The sequence below is a fragment of the Mastigoproctus giganteus genome, chromosome 6 (genome assembly GCF_048544385.1).
Source record: "Mastigoproctus giganteus isolate SK-2022 chromosome 6, ASM4854438v1, whole genome shotgun sequence".
NCBI classification, from domain to species: Eukaryota; Metazoa; Arthropoda; class Arachnida; order Uropygi; family Thelyphonidae; genus Mastigoproctus; species Mastigoproctus giganteus.
This window is the reverse complement of record NC_143580.1, coordinates 203,186,390-203,211,050: the sequence shown is the minus strand read 5'-3', so window position 1 is coordinate 203,211,050 and position 24,661 is coordinate 203,186,390. Positions and strand designations below refer to the sequence as shown.

Genomic DNA, 24,661 nt, shown 5'->3' with positions numbered 1-24,661 from the left:
TGTTTAATAAAATGTATGTATAGCCTTTTCTAGTTAAGGAAAATAATAATGAATTATATATTAAAGTAAATACAAAATAAAACATTTATGCTAATTCACTAATGTTTTCAGAATATTATTGTTTCCCATATAGATGATATGGCATCACTTCCATTTGAAACTGAACTTCATTTGGCAATGTTGTATTTCTTATCAGTGATGACTTATCTTGCTGACTGCTATCATTATCAGTTGACACTCTGGTCATTCTCTCCAGTGCCATTGGTTTCCAGTGATATTTTCCTTTAAAACTGAATCTTCAATTAATCTGTGTATTTCATTTTTAATTTTTACTGCTAACCCAATTATGTCAAGAAATAAGAAAAGAGCATTCAAGTAAGAAAAGAGAGTATTCAATGAAGAATGGGAATTGCACTATTATGATGTTTGCTTTGTGACTCCATATTAGCAACATTTAAGAAATACAATGCATATCAGCATTATGTGACTCATAAGGACAACAAATATGCTAAACTAGAAGAACCTCGAAAGTCTGCACTTAAGAAAATGAAAGATGGAAAGCAGCAGCAGCACCAACAAGTATTCAAAACTATGGACTGACATCACTGAAGAGACATATAGTAGCATATATACTTGGAAGAAGAGGTAAGCCATTTAGCAATGTGGAAATCATAAAAGAATGCATTGTTGAAGTTGTGGGATGTTTAGCTTCAGCTAAGGTTAAGAAGTAGTAGTGGTAGTAATGAAGGCATGTGATGCAAGAAAAGGATGTGTATGAGCTTATGTAGCATCACCCAAAAAAAAAAAAAAAAAACAATTTCACATATCCATTCCCTCTAAAAATTTGTTCAGTTCCTCCTTGAATTTATTTAAGCTATCAATTTCCAAAACGACATATGGAAGATTATTCCAGAAATTAACCACCTGCTGGCTAAAGCCAAATTTCAGCACGTCTATTCTACAACTGTCTTTCCTCAATTTGAATTTATGTCCCCTCAGGTTCGTAATTTAAGCGAGTGGAAGAATCCCATCAAAATTCAGCATGCTGAACCCATTCAAGGCATTATACACTTAAGTCAGATCACCTTGCAGGTGCCTAGTCTCCAAACACTGCAATTTGCGGAACTTAAGCCATTCTTGGTAAGAGGACTCCTTCGTTCCCCTCACCAATCTTGTTGCCCTTCTCTGTACATGCAGCAATTATACATCCTTCTTAAAATGAGGCCTCCAGACCAGTACGCAGTACTCAAGGCGTGGGCTGACCATCGCTTTATACAAAGGGATAATCATCTACTTTTCCCTACTAGCAAAATTCCTATATATCATTGACAAGACTCCATAACCAGTGAACTTCAATCTGACTGCACAATTACCCCCGGATCTGTTTCATTTTCTACCACCTTAAGTGTAGTACCCCGCGGTACGTTTCTCTGGGGTTACTTCTACCCATATACGGTACTTTGCATTTGTCAATGTTAAACCAGTTTTCACTTCTCAGCCCATCTGCACAAATTTTCTAGATCCTGTTGCAGTAGTGTACTGTCATTAGTGTCATTAACAATCCTGCAAACCTTTGTATCATCTGAAAACTTTGACACTAAGCCTGATATAACTTTATCAATATCATTGATAAATATACAAAACAACAGTGGGCTCAACACCGAACCCTGTAGGACTCCACTAATAACATTAGTCCACGAAGAGCATCTCCCACTCAACCATCCCTTTATCCATTGTAGCAACTTGCCCTTAATGCCATACCACTCCAATTTGTAAAGCAGTCTTCCATGTGCAACAGTATCAAAAGCTTTCCTGAAATCCAAGTACAGTCTATTCCGGTTATTTGGGACATATTGGGACTAGTGCATTTTGGCCCGATTAAGCGGCTGCCCCAATTATCTGAAGTTTCACGTAAATAGTTAAAAATACAATGCACCCTCCCTTTACAATTGATTCACTGTACAATCAAATTACGTTACGACGAACTCACCATAGTAAAGTTGATTGATTTGATTTGATTTGGATTTTATTGGCGCGTTAGCAACTAAGCCTATAATGTGCCCCATAGTAAAGTACCTTTCACTATACGATGTGTAGTAAGCACCGGTCATTGTGATCACGTTTGTGAATTGAATTTTAATTCTATTAAACAGCGATTCTAATTAGTGAAAATAGGAGGAATATTATCCACAGACTATAAAAACAAAGATATATTAAGCACAAATTTACCCATTATTATCTTACCAATTAAAAAATTAAATGATACGTGAAAATCGGAAGAATATACGTGATAATCGGAATAATTAATACGTACTATAATATGTACGTACTAACTAGTTGACATTTCTGTTCACTGACATTTGTAGGTAGGGGTTAAAATTTAAAACAATAAAAAGATAAGCAATCAATAACAAAGAACACAGCACACACAAATTGCAAGTAACACGATACGCGATATGCGCAAGTGAGAATGGAGTAATGAGTTACAAAGCTTTAAAAATAGGAATGAAGAGAAGATCTGAAAATTAATTTTTTTTTATATGATTGAAGATTTCATGGAGTTGTAAACACATTTCACCATAATAACCCACAGAATTCCAGCTGTCGGTATTATCGCAAATTCAGTAAGATCGAGTTTACTGTCTGTTTATGATAGATTTCACTAACAGAAAAGCCCAATATACAGGTGAATGCTAATTGTTTTTATTGTTTTATGGCTGTGACCTCCAGAATTTCGACCGAACCACGTGGTACCGTCAGAGACAATTGTAGGGTAAATCTCCGGCACTGCAGTCTCCTGCCCCAATTAAATGGCATGCTGTCCCAATTAAGCAAAGTAAACCTTGGCTATTTTCTCCATTGGTTTCTGTTTTTTAAGATTTGCCCTAAATAAACGGCTGCCCCGATTAACCGGTGACCCAAATAACCAGAATCCACTGTATATGATATCAAAATTATTTTTTGCATCCAGTTCCTTTGTGATGACGTTATAGTATCCAATCAGATGTTTAACTTCATCAAAATCTCCTCTACTTTGTTTTCTGTTGTTATTACAAAATCATTTAGCTCCTTTTAGATGGAGTTTAGTAAACTTCTGTCCTCCCCTTCCATACAGAATTCCTCATGTGTGATTCACATGTAGATGCAAAATACACATTCAGTTTGTCAGCTATCTGAGCAGGATCATCAACATTCGAACAACCAACATTAAGTGGACCAATCTGATTCATTCCTTCTAGAGTTTACATAAGTAAAGAAGTCTTTGTTCTTTTTCTTTGTATCCTTTGCCAAGGATTTCTCGTAATCAGCCTTCACTTGCCTAACCTCCCTAATGATTTGATTACAGACTAGCTTATATCTGCCATAGGCTTCTGTGTCACCTGATAATTTATATGCAACTCACACATTTTTCTTCTCTGCCACGGGCCTGATTAGTTCATCTTCATCCATTTAGGTCTAAATCTTGAACAGTATTTCTAGTTGGTATGAAAAGAATAGTAGCTTCCAACATTAATTCCTTGAAGGCATTCCAACTTGAATTAATTCCTTCCCATTTAGAATTAACAGTTTTTAACATCATCAGTTGATCCCACTGTACAGAATTCGAAAACTGCCTGTGACCACTGTAGTCACCTTAACGAAAACAAAAGCCCTTCCCTTTACTCTTGATGGTGGTTACAACTTTAAGTAAATCCCACATCAGTAGACTGTGATCACGGTCACTTAGTGGTTCCTTTATCTTCATATTCCTAATGCAAGAGTCATCACTGCTGATAATCACATCAAGAGTATTACCCCCTCTGGCTGCCCTTCGAATGTGTTGCTGTAGAAAACAATCCTTCAATAATTCCACAAAAGTCTTGCAAGCGTGCGAGTGACCAACAACAATTTCCTGTCAGTATCTGGAAAGTTAAAATACCCGATTACAAGACATTCTTATTTACTGGCCCACTCTATTTCTTACACAATTGTTTGTTGTACTCATCAAAGTCATTAGGCCTATCACACACTCCTACTCTCATTTTTCCTTTCCCAGTGTTTATGTCACACCAAACTGACTCAACATTGCACTTCCCACCTATGTCAACTGGATTCACTACCTTAGATTTATGTGTTTCTTAATTAACAGCATAACCCCTCCTCCCTTTCTGTTCTGTCTATCCTTTCTGTACACATTGTACTCCCCAAATTCCAATTCTGCACTGCTTATATCTTTGTGACACCATGTCTCTGATACCCCAACAATATCTGCCTTTGATGTCTTGATCAGCACTTCAAATTCATAAAATTTTTTTACTTTACTTGTAGCATTGGTGTACATGCAAGTACAGTAAATCCCCGCTATTCGCGGTATCTGTATTCGCGGTTTCGCGTATTCACGGTCACTGATTTAATGTAAAATGAAACCTAAAAAATGTGAATTTTAAAGCGCTGTGAACATTTTCCGCCATAAAAAAACATGGGCGTGGCTAAAATTATCTTTCCCGGTCAAAACAGTGCTCAGTGGGTGGGAGGAGAGGGGTGACAAAATCGCAAGCGTGGATGTTTCTCGCTAATCCTTGTTCAGTATGTGTTATGCGCTTGTCATCGAAGGTTTCATCATTTGTTTAATTTATTTAATTTATATGCTTATAAATTAAATAAATTTATCAATTTATAAATTGATATGCTTACAAAAGTGATAAATCTACCGTTTTGCAGTGTAAAACAGACTTTTTCGAGTGTTTTGGTAGAAAGTGACTTTATTGTGGACAAGTTCTTTCTAATCCGTACAAAAATATGGCTACGAATAACAAGGGAAATGTGAAAATATCAAAGAAGGTGATGACACTGGCGAATAAAATTGAGTTATTAGACAAAATTTCTAATGGTGAAAGTGTCTCCTCAGTGGCAAAACATTATAAAATCAATGAGTCGACGGTACAATTAAAAAAATCGGAAGAAAAAAATCCCCCGTAGTGTCCGTGAAAACGCGCTAATTGCTTCAAAAATTTGCTCTGTAACTCGTGATGTTAAATTAGAAAAAAATGGAAAAAGCTTTAAATCTGTGGATAGAAGACCGAACTCAAAATAAAATTCTGTTAAGTTCACTTATCATTCGTGAAAAGGCAAAACTTCCTTTATCAACACTTTAGTGAAACTGGTGATAGCACTGGCGGGATAAGTTTTTTTGCTGGCAAAGGTGCTGGTTTGAAAGATTTGTTTGAAATTTCTAATAAATATTACATTTAATATTAAATTGTTTCTTATTTTCATTTCGATGCCTTACATTTCTTTGCTTGCATTTCACTATGTACTGTCTATGTACATAGTCATATTATGAAGGTACATATAATACATACATAGACAAAATTTTAGACTAGTTTTTCTTATATATTTCATACTTTGGAACGGAACCCCTTTATTACTATGGGAGCCATAACTCAGTATTTGCGTTTTCAGTATTCGCGGCATTTCTCAGGAACGTAACCCCCGCGAATAGCAGGGGTTTACTTATACATGCACCTGTTCTTACTCTAAATTACCCTAACACAGCCAATGTATTTACTTGTTACATGATGACTCTCAGCAGCTCTTGAAATCACCAGCAACCTGCTCTCCAGGCTGCTGCTCATTACAGTAGAAGTAGTGCAAAAATCACTTTCGGCTCTGCCTGCGGCTGCTATTAATCTTTTAGTCTGTGAATCGTCCCAAGATAGCTGTTTTCTGACCCACCTAACACTGCCTCGATAGCATCAGCAAATATTCTTGCACCCTTTCTGTTTAAATGTACCCCATCCCTGTAAAAGCAGTCTCTCCAGTTAACAAGCACTGTTCATGCTGAAAAAAATTCTACCCCATGAGCCTTGCACAGTCTCTCCAGGGCCAAATTGATTGACAAAGCTCTCATCATATACTTCCTCCTATCGTGTCTGGGCAGAATTGCATACTTTCAAATTCAACCCTAACTCACAACTTTTTTTCAATCTGTACTTGCTAATTAAATCAGCAAGTCTCTTACCCTTAAGGTCATTAGTGCCAACAACGTGTACAACAGTATCACCATTTGTGCCATTAAAAGATGATATCTGCTTTACAGCATCATCAACTTTTGCCCCTGGCAGACATACTCTGGTCCAGTTCTGCCTATCCTTTTTGCATAATATATTCCCCATCTCCCTGACAATAGAGTCACCAACAATAACTAGTTCCTGTGGGACCAATGCATTCTGCCTTGGAGAATGCCGCTTTGTTGCCTGATACACAGGAGTGAGCTCTGGCATTGAGTTAGGCAGCTGAGAGCTTGATGTGACCCTCCTATTAATTTCCTCAACGGCATCTACCCTACACCTCAAACTCTCATAGACGCCTATCAGAACACTGAGTTGGTGCCTAATTTCCTCACAGTTTCTGTACTTAGCACAAAGACATCCTCCTTGGCTAGATCATGTCCTCTTCTAGACAGGTCTGCAAACATTTCACATTTTGCACATTTTTTTAGACTGTGATGTGTAGGAGAATCACCCCCTTCGATTTTCCCCCGAGCCACAGCACTCTGGCTAATCTGTGAGCGTTGCTTTGCTGCTCTAGTCTGGGTTGACTCTGTATTAGTACAATTTAATTGAAAATGAAATTTAATAAGATTTATAAATTTTACTGATTAATTGATAATACTATACTGTACTAAGCTAACAGATTTCTAATACAGTGCTACGTGTTTCGCTGTCTAGTTCGGGATATATGTTTTATCGTATAACAGTGGCGGCAAGTTATGAACGGTAAATCTACAGACACTTAAGTATTAACTTTCAAAATAAACTAAAGAGCTTGACTAGGACTATAAGCTACTTATAGAACATAATTTAATATAAAAAATTAAATCAATAAAACGGCTAAATATAATTAAAAACTTAGCATTTGCCGTTGCTGCAAAATCTTGTCCAACACGTGGATACCCTTACCGATACTGATTAGCCTGTAATATAACAGAACAGCTTCATACAATATGCCAAAGCAAAGAGATTTATTATTCGATCGCCTTGGATGAATGCACTGGCACTACTGGCTCAATGCAGGTGTAATTTTTTATTCATGTTATAACTGCGGATTTTCATTGTTATGAGGAGTTATTGGCTTTGGGTACCCTTACTGTCGGACATGTGGAATTGATATCTTCACCATCTTCAAAGAAAAATACTGTGAAGCGAAACTGAATTTATGTAATTTACTAAGTATATGCACAGATGGTGCACCTTCCATGAAAGGAAAACATGATGGATTTGTTGCATTACTACAGAAAGAATTGCCAGATCCAAATACTTTGATTTCCTTTCACTGTAGTCTTCATCAGCAGAATCTATGTGCCAAATCTACTGTTTTAAGTGACACATCAGATAAAGTTAAGTATTGTAAACTATGTATAAGTATAGTGCAAAAGCATCAATAATACATAGCCAAATCTGAATTAACAGAATGTTAGCAAAACAGTATCGTTTTAAGTTATATCTCATATTGTGAATACCTTCACGAGTTGCCATGATATTGCACTACTTCGAATAAGTAACGCTTCACCTGAGGAGAAGACTAATGTTACTTATTCTCAGATGGATACCACCACCCAGACGGCACTGTTTCAAGGCTATTTTGTATATGTGTGGGATAATAACTTGACTATCCACTTATCCCTGTTAGACTTAGAAAAGCAAAAAGGTATGGGAAAGTAATAGTAGGAGTGGAAGAGGAAAAAACGGTGTAGAAGAATGAAAGGGACAGTAACTCCTTCAACTCACACCCCTCTTAAACTCCTCGAATAGGCAACGCTTCCCCAGTGGAGAAGGCTGTTGTTACCTATTCTTGGAAACTCCGGACATCATCAGGCTCCCCCTGGTGCCGTTTCAGGGCTATTTGGCCCTTCTTTAGTGGGTAGGTACCTGAGTGATGCAAAGATGGCAAAACAGTTATGAAGTATAACTCCACAATATGAGATATGCCTGATGGTGTATGATGTGTTTAGACTATAAAATGTTTAGGGCTGAAGCCTCAAGCTATGGAAAAGTCTAGACTATGTATAAGTATAGTGCAAAAGCATCAATAATACATAGCCAAATCTGATGAAGCTTGAGGCTTCAGCCCTAAACACTTTATAGTCTAAACACATCATACACCATCAGGCATCACTCATATTGTAGAGTTATACTTCATAACTGTTTTGCCATCATTGCATTACTCGGGTACCTACTCACCCACTGAATAAGGGCCAAATAGCCCTGAAATGGTGTCGTCTGGGTGGTGGTATCCATCTGAGAATAAGCAACATTAGTCTTCTCCTCAGGTGAAGTGTTACTTATTCGAAGTAGTGCAATATCATGGCAACTCGTTGTGAAGGTATTCACAATATGAGATATAACTTAAAACGATGCTGTTTTGCTAACATTCTGTTAATTCAGATTTGGATATGTATTATTGATGCTTTTGCACTATACTTATACATAGTCTAGACTTTTCCATAGCTTGAGGCTTCAGCCCTAAACGCTTTATAGTATTGTAAACTACATTTGAAAAAATACATCACATCACCAATTTCACAACATGCTACAGCTTGATGATGAAACATTCAGCGTGGCTCTACCATATCATTCTAAAGTGCATTGGTTATCCCAAAGACAGATACTTGTCAAACTTTTATCTTTGCAAAAACAAATCGACGCCTCCGTAGCCAGGTGGGCAGGAGCAATATGGCCTTAGTTACTAATGCTCCTAAAAAAACCAAATAGCAAAAACAAATCAAGGTTTTCTGAGGAACTGAATCATCAGTGTGAACTGTCAAAAGTGGAATTCTGCAGAGACATTGCATTTTCTGTGATATAAAAAAAGCAAAATGATCTGAATATTTTTTGCAAGGTAAAACCAAATCTATATATGATATGTGGCTTAAAATACAGAATACTTTTGAAAAAGCTGACATTTTTCAAAACTTTGCTTACCTGATAAGAACTTTCAGCTGAACACTTTCCTGAACTGGCAAAAGTAATTAATGAACAAGATACAAACAAATAATTAAGGATATGCAACATGAAAGAATACACAGATGTTCTAGACTCCCTGATTGAAGAATACAATGAAAGGTTTGCTGATTTTGAGAAACATAATCTCACACTGCAGCTAGCTTTTCAACCGCACCTGATTGATGTCTCCAAAGCACCTGATGACTTACAGGTGGAATTAATTGAGCTCTCAGAAGATAATATTCTGAAGTCTCTATTCTATGTGAAGAAGGATCCTCTTCAGATATGGAAAATGCTGTTGAATACTCATGTCTACATCAACATGCTCGTCGAATGCTATTTTGCTTTGACACAGCCTACTGTTGTGAATCAACATTTTCATATATGACACACATTAAAACAAGCTTGAGATCTCAGGTAACAGATATTCACTTGGAGGGCCAATTGAAACTACGTTCAACGATGCTATTATTATTAAATAAATAATAATAATAACATAATAACCAGGAAAAAGCACCGAATATACCCAACCTCTACCTGCGCAGATAGAGGAAATTTTGACGGTAGCGCGACCGTGTGGCACCGGCAGTGGGAGCTAAGATACAGCTGTGTGCTAAGATAGACACTAACTGAGCAGATCAGCCGAGCTAAAGCAATCAATGTTCAGATGTGTCCAGTGACATATGCTTCCTATGTTGGAACCAAATATCAGACTACTATCTGGCATTAAGCAATTGCAAAAAAGTCATTAAATAGTTTGTTGTCTAAGTTTGTCCATTTTTAGTTTTGTTATCATCTTTGCTAAACAAATAAATGTCTTCTCCAATTTTTTTGTTTAAATTTCTCATACAATAATTAAAATGGTAAATAATTAAAATTGTAAATATGCCTACAAAAATATAATTTTTTTTGTATATATTTAATTCCAATGTAAAAACGCCTTCCAATGTAAAAAGGTTCCCCACCCCTGGCTTTTTTCTTCGGGTTCCATAATGCATGAAGAATATTGTTGCATCCGAAAGAACAGGACTAAAATATTTACAAACTATACAAATATTTAAAATATTTATAAAATACTAAACTATTTCCAAATATACAAACTACATTGTTTCCCTTCATCAGCTGACATTACAATGGAACATCAGATGATGCCGTGTGTGGTCATGTATTACAGAGTGAAGCATGTGCATGAGGTTGATGAACGTTATGGATGCATTTGTCTTTCAATGGAAGACAACAATGTAATTATTTACCTGCACATTTGCAGTGATGTAATTGCCCCTCCCTCTTCTCCCATTGGCTCGAATAAATATCACTAGCAGGAAAACTTTTTTAATGTATGGAGAGATATATTACAAATACAGATTTTACATTTCCCAATCTGCCCCTGATTCTGATTATTTTATATTTGGGGTATAAGCATATTGATTATATGGATGATATCCATGAATTTCTTGAGTTTTTCAGTGGAAATGGGTTCATTAGAATATTGAATAGTACTTAGATTAACATAGCTATGCATGTTTTATTTCAATAGAAAAACGTTAGATTTCTAAAATTAAATCTAAAATATTTGTAAATATGTATACGTGGTAACTATTTTTTCAACTAGTTTTATATTTTGATTTCCATGAACGGGAGTTAGAAAATAGTCCTTGGTAAATGAGTTTTGGCTCTAAAATATTTGTTAACCACTGCTGTAGCATATAATAATTATAGTGATTGTGAAGTATAAATTAAGATGCAATACATATTTTGATTTCGTTTGCATTTTTAGGTGGGATTCTCTTTGATTGCTTCAATAGGCAACCTCTTCTGATAGGAGGCCTCATATTAGTAGTAGCATCATCTCTTGCAATCCCATGGTGTCCAAATCTCATTTCTCTTGTTGTGGTCATGTCCATGTCAGGTCTTTCGATGGGTGCTATTGATACAGGTAAAAGTTGTTCTATCCTCATTCCTCTTTCAAATTAGAAAAATTCTTAATTTCCTCTTCTGCTTGTAAAGAAGTATTCTACAAAAAATACTATTGCACTAATAGTTTTTTAATTTATACATTGTAATATATTGGATTTATTTTTTGATTAGCTGGTAGATATGTTTTTTTTTTAATAATTAAGGGCAATTCACAGTGCTATCATATGAACTTAAAATAAGAATTACCACAACTCATTACAGAATGCTGTTTAGAAACTGTGTATTTTTTTTTTGATGAAACTGTTTTCGTATTTTGATAAAGTTGTAAGATAAATATATCCTAAACTATCAGTCAGGCTACAATTTATGTTTCATCATTAGTGACTCTCACTTTGCTTTCTCAACATTGTCATTAATGATTTTAATTTCATCTTTTTTTTTGCAAAGCTAATGTTGATTTTCAATAAAATATATAGTTTTTCATTTTCTTTTCAACTTTGCTTTTATACATAGAACAGAACCTCATAAATCTGGCAACATTGGAATACTTGCTGGATTTTTGAAAATTCTGGATTTCTACTGTTGTGCCCTTGAAGTGTTATTTTAACTGTAGCAAATGCTGCTTTCACAGCAAATTATCTGTGATCTGCATCACTGACATTTAGTTAAGAAAAGGAGGGTTACCTCTGTGATGTCTTGTAGAACACTTCAGTGCTGATACTCACCGTTGTTGAAACAATTACACAAATAGTTTACATGTATTTCACACCCTCGTAGACAAAATCAATGATCCAGCGTACCACGGGATCGGAGGCCCATGAACCACAAGCCCGAGCCCAAAATACATCGAATCATCAATCCTAATCCTTGAGTGAGAGAATACAATTCGTCCATATTTTTAAAAAATTAAATGTTTTAAAATCAAATAAATAATGAATCCTTACTTTTTTAGCACTTTGAAAACAAATATTAAAATGTAAAAACATTAATAATCCTCTGAAACATTAAGAAACTAAGGAATTTTGTTACTTTAAACATTAAAAAAAACATTAAAATGAAGAAGAATGGTCATACACAAACTAATAAATGGCTTATGGATAAACATGGATTACAGTACACAGTTAACACTTCATTTTAGTTCTCATAAATTAGTCACTTTTTGCCAATTTATCTTTATCAGAAAAATAAATAACCAACAGTAAATAACAGCCATCATTTAACACAAAAAAGTTCAGACTGATTTTGCTTTAATCTCTTTTTAGTCTCTGACTTTTCATCAGATAGTAAGTAAAATCGTAATGTATATCTCTTAATTATTTTAAATTTTTTAACCATTTTTCTTTGCCTAGTGACAAATTTTACAGGATTATTTATCTGTTTTACATGGAAACACTAGGGATGGATCTACCATGACAATATAAAGCGGTTTCATAACTTGTCAGTTGTTTGGGTCCAAATATTTTTGTAGACTGGAAGAATTTTTAAAGGCTTCAACTGAAGCTATAGTCGATTGATCTCAGACTGGTCAACTAGATAAATCTGGAATAATTAACAGTTTTCAACTGTGAATTATTCCAAATTATCAGTTCATACAACATGCAAGTTGGCTTGTGAATCATGTATTATGTCACGAACAGACTACAGTATAGTTTAGGGCTAAAGCCTTCGGTTATATTGGGAGTTAACTAGTGTACAAGTTAGTGCAAATGCATCATTTTTGTATGTAGCTAACTACTTAACTAGTTATAAATTGGCAATAAACTATACTGTAATCTAAATTATTCCACACAACTAGGTTGTCATCATTGCAACACTAGGGTACCTGCCCATCCACTGATGAGGAGCCTATAAGTTCCGAAATGTTGCTGTATGGGTGATGGTATATGCTGAGAATAAGTAACAATAGTCTTCTCCTATGGTGAAGCATTATTTATTTGAGGTAGTGCAATATCATGGCAACTCATTGTGAAGGTAAAGAAAGCCAACACAAGAACGACGAGAAACGGATAACTTACCCAGAAAATTGGTTTTCCGATACGGCACTCTAGCACTGCTCACTCGGTAAACAGACGGTAGGTGTTATCGGTCTGGAGCAGAAGTCGAGGACGATATATTGATTAATGGGTAGGCATGGCAAATGATGTACTGATTGGTGTGTGAACACAACACACAATAACATCGGTTTAGTATCACTTTAGTAACACTAATGGTCACTTGCCTCAATGGTATCTTGCCCTAATCGCACATGTCCTAATGAACACTTTCCATAATGGTGAAAAAGGATCAGGTTACCTCCATGGGAGCTTGAATCCCTCCCGAAGTAGAGGGGGTAACCTAACCTTTTTTCTTTAGAATCACAGTCATATTTAGAAATACATTCATAAAAAAATTCATTTTTTTATGACTGTTACCTCCACTTGAATTCCATGGGAGCTTGAACCCCTCCCGAAATGGAGGGGTAACCTAACCTAATATTTTGTTAATAAATTGTTTATTAACAAAATATTAATTTTTTTATTACTGTACTTTTATTTTTAAAGACACTCGTGCAGATACACACGTATCATAATGTCAATCAATACCTCAATAGCTATTTACTCTGTATATATATATATACAGTGGATTCCGGTTATTTGGGCCACTGGTTAATCGGAGCAGCCATTTATTTGGAGCAAATCTTAAAAAAACAGAACCCAATCGAGAAAATAGCCAGGGTTTACTTTGCTTAATTGGGACAGCATGCCGTTTAATTGGGACAGGAGACCGCAGCACTGGAGATTACCCTACGATTGTCTCCGACGGTACCACGTGGTTCGGTCGAAATTTTGGAGGTCACAGCCATAAAACAATAAAAACAATTAGCAGTCACCTGTTTATTGGGCTTTTCTGTTAGTGAAATCTATCATAAATGGACAGTACACTTGATAATACTGACAACTGAAATTCTGTGGGTTATTATGGTGAAATGTGTTTACACTTCCATGAAATCTTCAATCCTAAAAAAATTAATTTTCAGATCTTCTTTTCATTCCTATTTTTAAAGCTTTGTAACTCGTTACTCCATTCTCACTTGTGCGTATCGTGTATTGTGTTACTTGCAATTTGTGTGTGCCGTGTTCTTTGTTATTGATTGCTTATCTTTTTACTGTTTTTTAAATTTTAACCCCCACCCACAAATGTCAGTGAACAGAAATGTCAACTAGTTGGTATGTACATATTACAGTACATATTAATTATTCCAATTTTCACATATCATTTAATTTTTTAATTGGTAAGATAATAATGGGTAAATTTGCGCTTAATATATCTTTGTTTTTGTAGCCTGTGGATAATATTCCTCCTATTTTTGCTAATTAGAATCGCCGTTTAATAGAATTAAAATTCAATTCACAAACGTGATCACAATGACCGGCACTTACTACACATCGTATATTTTTTTTTTTTTTTTTTTTGATTTGGTAGTTGTTGGCGCATCGGCTTCTGCGGCCATATTGCACCTCCCAACGTTTTTTTGCAGTACTTTGATCCAAGCCCGAGGCGGGAATCGAACCCACGACCTTTTGGGTTGTCGGGCAGGTACTTTACCCACTCGGCTAGCCCGGTCGGCTACACATCGTATAGTGAACGGTACTTTACTATGGTGAGTTCATCGTAACGTGATTTGATTGTACAGTGAATCAATTGTAAAGGGGGGATACATTGTATTTTTAACTATTTACGTGAAATTTCGGATAATTGGGGCAGCCGCTTAATCGGGCCAAAATGCACTAGGCTCAATATGTCCCAAATAACTGGAATGGACTGTGTGTATATATATAAAGAATCTTTCTTTTCCTAATCTAACATTTAAGGTTAGGTCACGAAATATAAGGAAACCTCTTCTATTATTTCCTAACCTACCATTTAAGGTTAGGGTAAGAAATATAACAAAAAAATAAAGAAACCTTTTCCTTTTTTCGTAACCAAACCTAAATCAACAATATAGTAAAAACACTCATGAACTCCAAAAATCTGCTTTTAATAATGAGAAAAAAACATAATGAAGAACAAAAAAATGAACGGAACAAAACTTTTATTAATTTAGTTTTCATCAAAAAATCAACCAACGTTTTATTTTTCGTACAAATTTCTTCCATCTTTAAAAGATTCATTACAAAACTATTATGCACCATTCTTTACTCATAAATACACATTATAATGCCAACCAATGACTACACAGTAGCTTGTTGTCTGTCGCACCCAACACCAATCATTTCATCATTTGCCATGCCTACCTGTGAATCGATATATCCTTCTTGATTTCGGCTCCAGACTGATAACACCTACCATTTGTTTATCGAGCGAACTGTGCAAGAGTCCGGTGTTGGGAAACTAATTTTCTGCATAAGTTATCCAATGTTTCTCATCATTCTTGTGTTGGCTTTCTTTACCTTAGCCTTATTCACAATATATTTATTTAATGAAGCCAATTTATAACTACTTAGGTCAAGTAGTTGGCTGCATACAGAAATGATGCAATTGCACTAACTTGTACACTAGTCATGAACAGACACATGTGGTAAACAGTATTGAGTGCCTTAAGAGTTGCATCAATAATAATCAAATGTTCAAAAAATAAGTTTTAATTTTTATAATGCATTAATATTCAAATTACATAGTTAGCATTAGCATGCATTAGCATTAATAGAGGCATTTGATGCAAGAAAGCAAGCTTATGCGGCATCAGCCCAAAAAAAAAAAAAATAAATAAATAAATAAAAAAAATAAATAAAAAATAACCACTTCCACTTCACCCCTCTCTTCGTTCGAAATACCTGTCCAGCTGAGCCTTAAACTTATTTAGGCTATCAACTTCCACGACAAGGGATGGAATTCTATTCCACCAACCAACCACCCGCTGGCTAAAGGCAAATTTCCTCACGTCTATCCTACATCTGTCCTTTCTCAATTTGAATTTATGCCCTCTCAGGTGATTATTCTGAGCAAGAGGAAGAATCCCATCAGCATTGAGCATGCTCAAACCATTCAAGGCTTTATACACCTCTATCAGATCACCTTGCCGGTGCCTAGTCTCCAGACACTGTAATTTGCAAAACTTAAGCCTTTCTTCGTAAGAGCACCCCCTTTGTTCCATTCACTAATCTTGTTGCCCTTCTCTGTACTCGTTCCAGCATCTCTACATCCTTCTTGAAATGAGGCCTCCAGACCTGTATACAGTACTCTAGGTGTGGTCTGACCATTGCCTTATACAAGGGAATAATCACCTCCTTATCCCTGCTAGAAAAATTCCTATATATCATCGACAATACACCATGAGCTACTCTTGCAGCCCGTCTGCACTGCTCAGAAAACTTCATATCTGCCTGCCAACCACCCCCAGGTCCCTTTCATTCTCTACCACTGTCAGTGTAGTACCACAGAGTTGATACGTTGCTCTGGGGTTGCTGTTTCCTATATGTAGTACTTTACATTTGTCAATGTTAAACTTCATTTGCCACCTCTCAGCCAATCTGCTCAACCTTTCCAGATCCTGTTGCAGTAGCATAGTGTCAGTAGTGTCCTTGACAAGCCTGCCAACCTTCGTATCGTCTGCAAACTTGGACATTAAGCTTGATATACCATCATCAGTATCATTTATAAATACAGAAAACAATAATGGACCCAATACTGAACCCTGACGGACTCCACTAATAACATTAGTCCACGATGAGCAGTGTCCATTGATTACCACTCTCTGTCTTCTCCCCCTCAACCACCCCTTTAGCCATAGCAGCAATTTGCTTCCAATGCCACACTGCTCCAATTTGTGCAGCAGTCTTCCATGTGCAACAGTATCAAAAGCCTTTCTAAGATCCAAGTATATAATATCAAAGTTATTCCCTGCATCCAGTTCTTTTGTGACTGCATCATAGTATCCAATCAAATTGGTCAGGCAAGACTTCCCCTTAACAAAACATGCTGTGTCTGAGCTATGACTGAAGTCTTGTCTAGATGATCCTGCAGTGCTTCTTTAACCAGTGCCTCCATTAATTTTCCTGGAACAGAAGTTAAACTAACAGGTCTATAATTACTTGTGTCGCCCTTTGATCCTCCTTTGTGAATTGGGGTCTCATTTGCACATCTCCAGTCCATGGATACTTCCCCTGAGTCCAAGGAAGCTCTCATAATTATGGCTAAGGGTTTGCTTACTTCCTTTGCTGCCTCCTTTAATATAACTGGATAGATCCCATCCACCCCAGGTGCCTTTCTTGTATTTATCTTCAACAGTTTCTCCTCCACTTTACTCTCAGTTATTACAAGATTCTCTAGCTTACTGCCAGAGCTGAATATACCTCTGGCATTCCCCTCGCTGAATAACTCCTCATGTGTGAATGTCGATGCAGATTAGTTTTAATCTATTTGATCTTTTATTATTATTTTATGGTTTTTTTTTTATGTGTTTTTTATATATTTTATCAGTAGTTTGGTACAGTTGAACCTTCCAAATCAGTAGTCTTGGGATCTGATCTCTGACAAACTTTAAAATTTCTCAGGTTGGAATTTTTTTAGGTGTTTGCATTTGTTATACATACAAGATGTTTCAGTTAAAAGGAACTGGGATCTGTCTTGCTTTATTTCAGGTTTAGGCAAATCATTGTCTTGTCTTTTTTTTTTGTCATATTTTGGTGAAATTTTTGAATTTCATGTTAAAATAATTGGATTGAGTATTACCATTTGTATTTTATGATTTCTAAATTAAAATTTTGCCTAATCAACTGCTTTTTTTTTCCATCAATGGGAATGTTGTTTCCCATCCTTTGTTTAGTAATAGTATTATAATGCTAAATATTTAAGAAGCAGACTTTCTGCATCTACCAAAAAACAAAGAAAGAATAAGGGGAAAATGCTCGATCACTCATACCTTTCCCATTGCCAAAAAAGTAGCTATCCAATTCCACTTTGAACTGACCACCATGGCAGGCAATTTATTCCACTTATCTATAAATGCTTCCTGAAGGCAAAATATATGAGATCCAGCCTTCTGTTATTTCCAAAAAAATGTGATGGTTGTAACATCTAGTTCTTGTTTCTCCTATCATTAAAAATATGCTTCCCTTGCTTATTTTATCAGTTTCCTTCCAGGCCTTATATACCTCAATGAGAACCCCCTCCCCACTCCTTCAAGTGTGACCTCTACCTGAACACAAAATTCCAAATTCTCACCATCATCTTATATAAAGGAGAAATGACATCCCTTTCTCTATTTACAGGGTCCAGTGCGTCATGTTCCTTCCTAGCTGGCTGGAAAATTTCACATAAATTAGAGGGTTCACTGATGTGAACCCTATAATTTATAAGTAACTCTTGGATTTCTGTTCCTAAGGTGCAAAACCTTACATTTAGAATCAGTGAATAAATAAATATCATTTATTTGTTGCACCAGGCAAATACCTAATTGACTGGAGACAACATACTCGATATAGCCAAGGCCAGAGGGGTTCATATCAGCTTCCAGTGATACATAAATAATAACAAGTCTTATTTACATCAAGAATCATATATAATATTAATAATAATAATAAAAATAAAAAATATACACACTCACACACGCCTACAGATTAGAAGAAAGGATGGCTTCAACAGTTTCCTTGCAGCATTAGTGATCTACAGAGAATAAGAATATATCAACACTGGGCTGCTGAATAAGTTGGAGTGATAGATATGGAAAAATCTATCAAGGGAAAAGATTTGATTGGAGAGAGGAATTAAAGATGACTTCTGTCTACTACTCCTGAGGCCAACAACAACAACTACTTCTGGGGAAGGGAATGTGCCAGCCAACTTTATCCTAAATAGAATCTTGCTTTCCTTTATCCTGCCAAGTATTTAAGAAGAGTTTGGAAACTGTCTATAAAGTTTAATGTGAAGCAACTTGAATGGAATCCAATTTAAGTTTTCTATCATTGTTGTTCAGGAGATGGCAAGTTCATAGTCAGTTAGCCCATGTTGTTAGCCGATATTCCACCGTGCAGAGACTCTTAATGTGGGAGGTGCAGCATAAAATAGAGGAAAGAAGATACGTTTTTATATAGTGATAATAGTAACTGGAGGAGCTGTTATCTCAAAAGCCACAACTTGGCATATAAAAAAGTTTATATGAGAATAAAAATTAAACTTTCCCTTCTTTTCCAAGAAGGGAAAGTTTAAATATGCACACTTATCAGGATTAGTGTGAAGGCCAAACAGGCTGAAATAATTGGTAACCACAGCAATAGCATTATTAACAAGCAAGTTGTTTTGCTGTGCCTCCTGAATTGAAGTGGAGACAGTCCAGATTTAATATCATCAGCATAAGTGGCGATGGGCACTTTCATAAGCAGTAGAGGTGGGATTATGTATTCATATATTATTTGAAGAATAGTTAAGCTTAAATTTGATAAAGTTTGTCTCTGATGTTTCAGTCTTTTTTTAATTAAACATAGATAAAATACAAAGATTAATGGATATTAATTTTATATAGAATTATTGTATATATTTGATAAAAATTTAACATATCTCTTTGTTTTTATTTAATTTACTGACATCTCAAATATGTTCTGCTTTTCTTGTACTGTAAACTACAATGTTTTATTTATTGTAGAACTACAAGACAGAACTACATTGCAAGACATTTTCTGAGGGTAGCCATAGAGTATATCATTGTTGGAACAAACTTTCAGCTCGTGTTATGGATGTGGGTAGTTTGAATAAATTTAAGGAAGAATTGGACAGATTATTAAAGGGATGGATAGGTAATGTTTAAGTTTTTTTTTCTTTTTTTCTTCTTTTTTTTTATACTTATAAGCTTGCTGCTTCCTTGTATTATTTGCCACTACTAATATTAATATACCATGATCATGTCAAGACCAATTTTGAGCTATATATCTCAAGGGGAAAAGGGTTTTATTTATTTTTCATTTATACAAAGTCATAATGAATTTGTATATATCATAAATGAGAATTTGACATATACAAATTCATACCAAGTAAGAAAGTTTAATAAAATACACTTTACCATATGAAATATTTACTTAGTTTATTGGGATGAAAATAAAAAAATGATATAATTACGCCTAAATAGTACCAATAACTAAATAAAATTGGCTAAGTTTTTGAATTTCTATGTTGAAAATCATCTTTGGAGCTGGGTTTAGAAGTCTATAACTTCTAAACCCAGAGAAAGAACTGTATCACGGTACAGAACTCTGTTTATTGAAATGGCAGAAAGACAGATAATTCAAAATGTAGCTAATTTTATTTAGTTATTGGGACTGTTTATATTTAATTGTATAATTTTTTTTCTTTTCAATAAACTAATTAAATATTTCATATGGTAAAGTGTCTCTTTTATTAAACTTTCTTGCTTTGTGGTGCTTTCACATAATGTCCTTCTCAGGTTTAAGAATAAATGTAGATATATTTATAGATACAAGGATAAATACAGCTATATTTATAGGTACAAGAATAAATATATACATTTATATAGTCTCTTTAGGTGTTGGACTGCCAATACTTAAGTTATATTTTGTCTTTATAGGTCTGAATGTGTGGTGCCTAGACTTGTGGGGAAAGGATAATGCTCCATTTATGCAAGCTCTTCATTTTACCTTTGGACTTGGAGCACTGATAGCACCCTTAATTGCTGAGCCTTTTCTGTCACCAGTTTGTAAGGAAAATAATCTTACAGAAACAGAAAATGGTACAGCAACATCAAGTTTCATAATGGAAGATGAAAATAGTTATGATAACTGTATTTCAGCAGATGTTAGTATAGCCAATAGGACTTTAGGAGAATACATACCTAACATTGTATATGCATACACAATCATAGGTGTATACACATTTGTTGTTACCATTTCTTTTATTGCTTTATTTATTATTAATCGTGCAGAAAAACATGAAAAGCAAAATCAAGAACAGGATAAAATTGTAAAGCCAAGTTTGAGCTTTACAATTACTCTTGTGGGACTTGTAGCATTGTTTTTTAGTATGTTTTGTGGAATGGAAATGTCTTATGGACAGTTCTTAACAACATTTGCAGTAAAAGGTAATTTACATCTTTCAAAATCAACAGGTTCCTTTATGACATCAGTTTACTGGGGTACTTACACTTTTGGCAGGGCTTTTTCAATTTTCTTGGCGACAAGAATGTCATCTGTTTTAATGATAACTATTGACATCATTCTTATAATTATTGGAAGTGTAATTCTTGTCATATTTGGTGGATACGTGGTTGAACTCTTATGGGCAGGAACTGCTTTGCTAGGTCTTGGTTCAGCATCTGTATATGCAGCAACTGTAGCATGGACAGAAAGATATATAATTGTCACAAACAAAGTGGCAGCTATGTTTGTTGTTGCTGCATCACTGGGAGAAATGATAATACCAATTGTTGTAGGTCGTGTGATCGATGCAGATTCACTAATTTTAATGTATATTATATTGGTGTGTGCTGGTAGTTGTAGTATATTGTTTGCTCTAACTTGGTGGACTGCTTCAAGACATGGTGAAAAGTATTGCAGAAATGAGAATACAGTGGAGAGAAAGTTGTCTTATGAAAGTACAAAATTTTGATATTTCAAGTATTTTTAATAATGGATAATTCTCAAGAATGATCTTTTTGAGGACTGTGGGACTATTCTCTATTTGTGTTACTAATTTTCAGCGTATGACTTTTAAATAACGAATGAATCAAGTGGGAAGGAAAGTTTTTTTTATTTTTTATTTTTTTTTTTATTGTACAGTTATGGTTGGGTGATAATATAATTAGAGAATAAAGTAAAATTTATACATTTACATGGAGTATTTGATTAAGCCCTTTTAAAAAATTTAATATATTTATAACAGAGATATGTTATATAAAATATTTCACAAAGAATAGTAATCTTATATATAGTGGTATATTTAAGAAAGATCGATTTGAATTTTAGTGGTGCATTAGCAGCTTAGGCCATTATGTGCCAATATTTAAGAAAGAAAATATGGAATTAATGAAAATATATATGTTAATTGTTTAATACCATACAGATCCTATGAACATTTCATTGCTATTGTCACCTGTGGTATGCTTTGGTGTGAATAATTTAAAAAAAATTAAAAAGTACAATTTTTCATATATTTCATTTAAAATATTAAGATCTTATTTTCAATATAGTTTTACTCTGTTAAAATTGCTCTTCATTGCAAATGTTCTTGATAAAACCTCAGGCACTTAGGACTTAAAATATTTTCTCTTTATATTTATTAATTTTCTAAGTTTTGTTATTTTTTAAAGTTATAATATAAAAGTTCTCTTTTATAATAGCTAGATTTGCGAGTTTGATTTTTAGATTTCTTTTTGTTTTGTGTTTAACTGATAAATTTTTGACACCCAATGCGTGAAATTTGGTACAAACTACTTTTGAAGTGTGAAATTTTCAAATTGTAAATTAACAATTTACAATTTTCAAATTGTAAATTAACAATTTACAATTTGAAAAAAAAAAAAACAAATGTGTTTATTCCCAAGCATATGTGACATATATTTAAGTATGAAATTATCAACTCTAATAACAGGCTGTGAATAATTTCATTCTCTTTAATACATGTTTTTGAAAGGTATATGAACTGATTAAGATGATGTTTAAATTAATTCCTTGAATAAACATTCTTTATCAAGTGCATTATAATAATATTGAAAAATCAGTCTTGACACCATCTTTCTAAAAGAATTTTTGTTAATTGTTTGGCTTACTGAAATGAATTATGTATAATGAAAACTGTGAGGTAGAATCATATAACAGTAATTGCTAAAATTAACTTTATCAGATGTTAAATTAAAATGAAAATATGTAAATATTCTCTTCTTCTTTCTTCCCTTCAATTAAATGTTAAATAACACTAATTAAACCATGTGAACTTTTGTTATCAAATAAATTTTGTTGTGTAAAAAAATATTACATTAAGTAACTTTAACTCTCACACCATAACCCTACTTAATAATTGGTAACAATTCTGGATTCCATAAGTCCTCTCATCAGGCCTAAAAACTGAGATATAAATGACACCAAATCAAATAGTACAAAGAATTGTGGTGGCAATGAATCATATGTTTGAAAGGCCGGCTCAGGTGCTCTAGGTTTAATCAGTTTTAAATGTGGAAAATACAGAGAATTGCATTCTCTGTATTTAAATCAGGAGAAGAGAAAGATGTGGATCTATAGGTATGCAATATTGCTTCCTTCTCAGCTTTTGATCTTTATACAATTCTCAGTATTCAACACATTTTAAATTAAGTGTGTAATTTTGATTTCATTAATATCTCAGTTATTAAGTCTGATGACAAGATTTAAGATTCTGGGGCCAGCTGTGGTCCAGTGGTTAGTGTGTGCGCAGTCATAAGTAATGAAGTTGTAGGTTCGAGCCCATACTTTGCCACAAAAAATGCGTGACCCATTGTGACTGTAGTGCTGAAAATTCAGCTGCCCTTAATGATTCAGTATGTATGTATGCAGTCATGATGACTTTGTGACTCTTCTGGCCTTGTCCATCTGGAGAATAAATGGAAATATTTTAATGTGATACTTTTTTTAACACAATAAAGTTCACTTGATAAGAGCAGTTCACTTGGTTTAATTAATTCATCTTGAAGAACTTTTTTTTGCAAATTCATCTGTGATGGTTCCTTCTGCCAACTAATTTGCTTGCACTATCTCTAATACTTCTTAGTGAAAGTCCAGTAGGAATTCATGCCCCTGTAATTATATTTACTTAGGTATGAATTGCTTGATCTCAGTTGTTCCAGACTTTGAGCAGCATTTAATCACTGACAGTGGGAAGTGCTTATCATGCTTAAGTAATTATGATTAATTTGAATGAATTACTTGATCTCAAGTGTTCCAGGTTTTATTCCAGATTTTATTTGAACAGCGTGATTATGAGCAGCATATAATTACAGACAGTAGCAAGTGCCTACCATAATATATTAGTGGATTCTTAAAGGTAAAATGAACAGATGAAGATTGCAGGGGACACCCACTGATGTAAGATAAATATACAAATAACTAAGATAACAAATTTCATTATTGAGTTTGAAATTAACTCATAAATTTTGAACTGATTTAATTTAATTATAATAATTTGGTTCTGTTTATTGCAATAAACTGTAATAAACAGAAAATTTATTATAGTTATAATAATAATAAAGAAATGTGTTTAAATTTAGGGTAAGGTTTTAAGAGATAAAGGATAAATTTAAGGAAAAGTTTCTGCTAGACCATTTTCTGTCTTCAGAATTCATCATATTATTTTATGCATAAGTTGTAGAATATGTTATTTACCCATAGTTATAGAATGTGTCTAGTTACAAGGAAAATTTTAATTTTCAAGTTGAAGCTACTGTTTCAGAATTTTTAACTGCATGAATTGTATTAATTTAAATTCTATATTTACCCAAGTTTTCAGAACAACAAAGCAACGTTGACCATTACTAGTGCATGTAGCATATAATTCCATAATTATTATTTTTTCTTTGGGAGGCATTCACAATAAGATGTTCAGAAATGTCCCCCAAGTGACACTTGGTCCCGGATATCATTGCAATAGCTTATTTAAGACAAAAAAGCAGATCAGAACAATTTAAAAACTTTAACTCTGTCTTTTGAATCATGAAAAATAAAGATGGTTCAAAAAATGTCTGTTATACAACATTTTTTTTGTAATAGACTGGTTACATTGATCTCAAAAATTGAACATATATATAA

General features: G+C 34.3%; 1 protein-coding gene across 1 annotated transcript; it reads left to right on the top strand.

Moving 5' to 3' along the window:
• The first annotated feature begins 10,867 nt into the window (after positions 1-10,867).
• LOC150084890 (solute carrier family 60 member 2-like) lies at positions 10,868-21,494 on the top strand. Its single transcript, XM_090376382.1, has 2 exons — positions 10,868-10,920; positions 20,458-21,494. Exons 1-2 carry the CDS (start codon positions 10,881-10,883, stop codon positions 21,492-21,494), a joined length of 1,077 nt encoding a protein of 358 aa, XP_090232508.1. The 5' UTR covers positions 10,868-10,880.
• The last annotated feature ends 3,167 nt before the right edge of the window (positions 21,495-24,661 follow it).

Bases quoted from the DNA above. Each gene is read 5' to 3' on its own strand.
- LOC150084890 (XM_090376382.1), top strand. From the start codon at position 10,881: ATGTCCATGTCAGGTCTTTCGATGGGTGCTATTGATACAG. The intron at 10,921-20,457 runs GTAAAAGTTGTT...TTGTCTTTATAG, and splicing joins GATGGGTGCTATTGATACAG to GTCTGAATGTGTGGTGCCTA.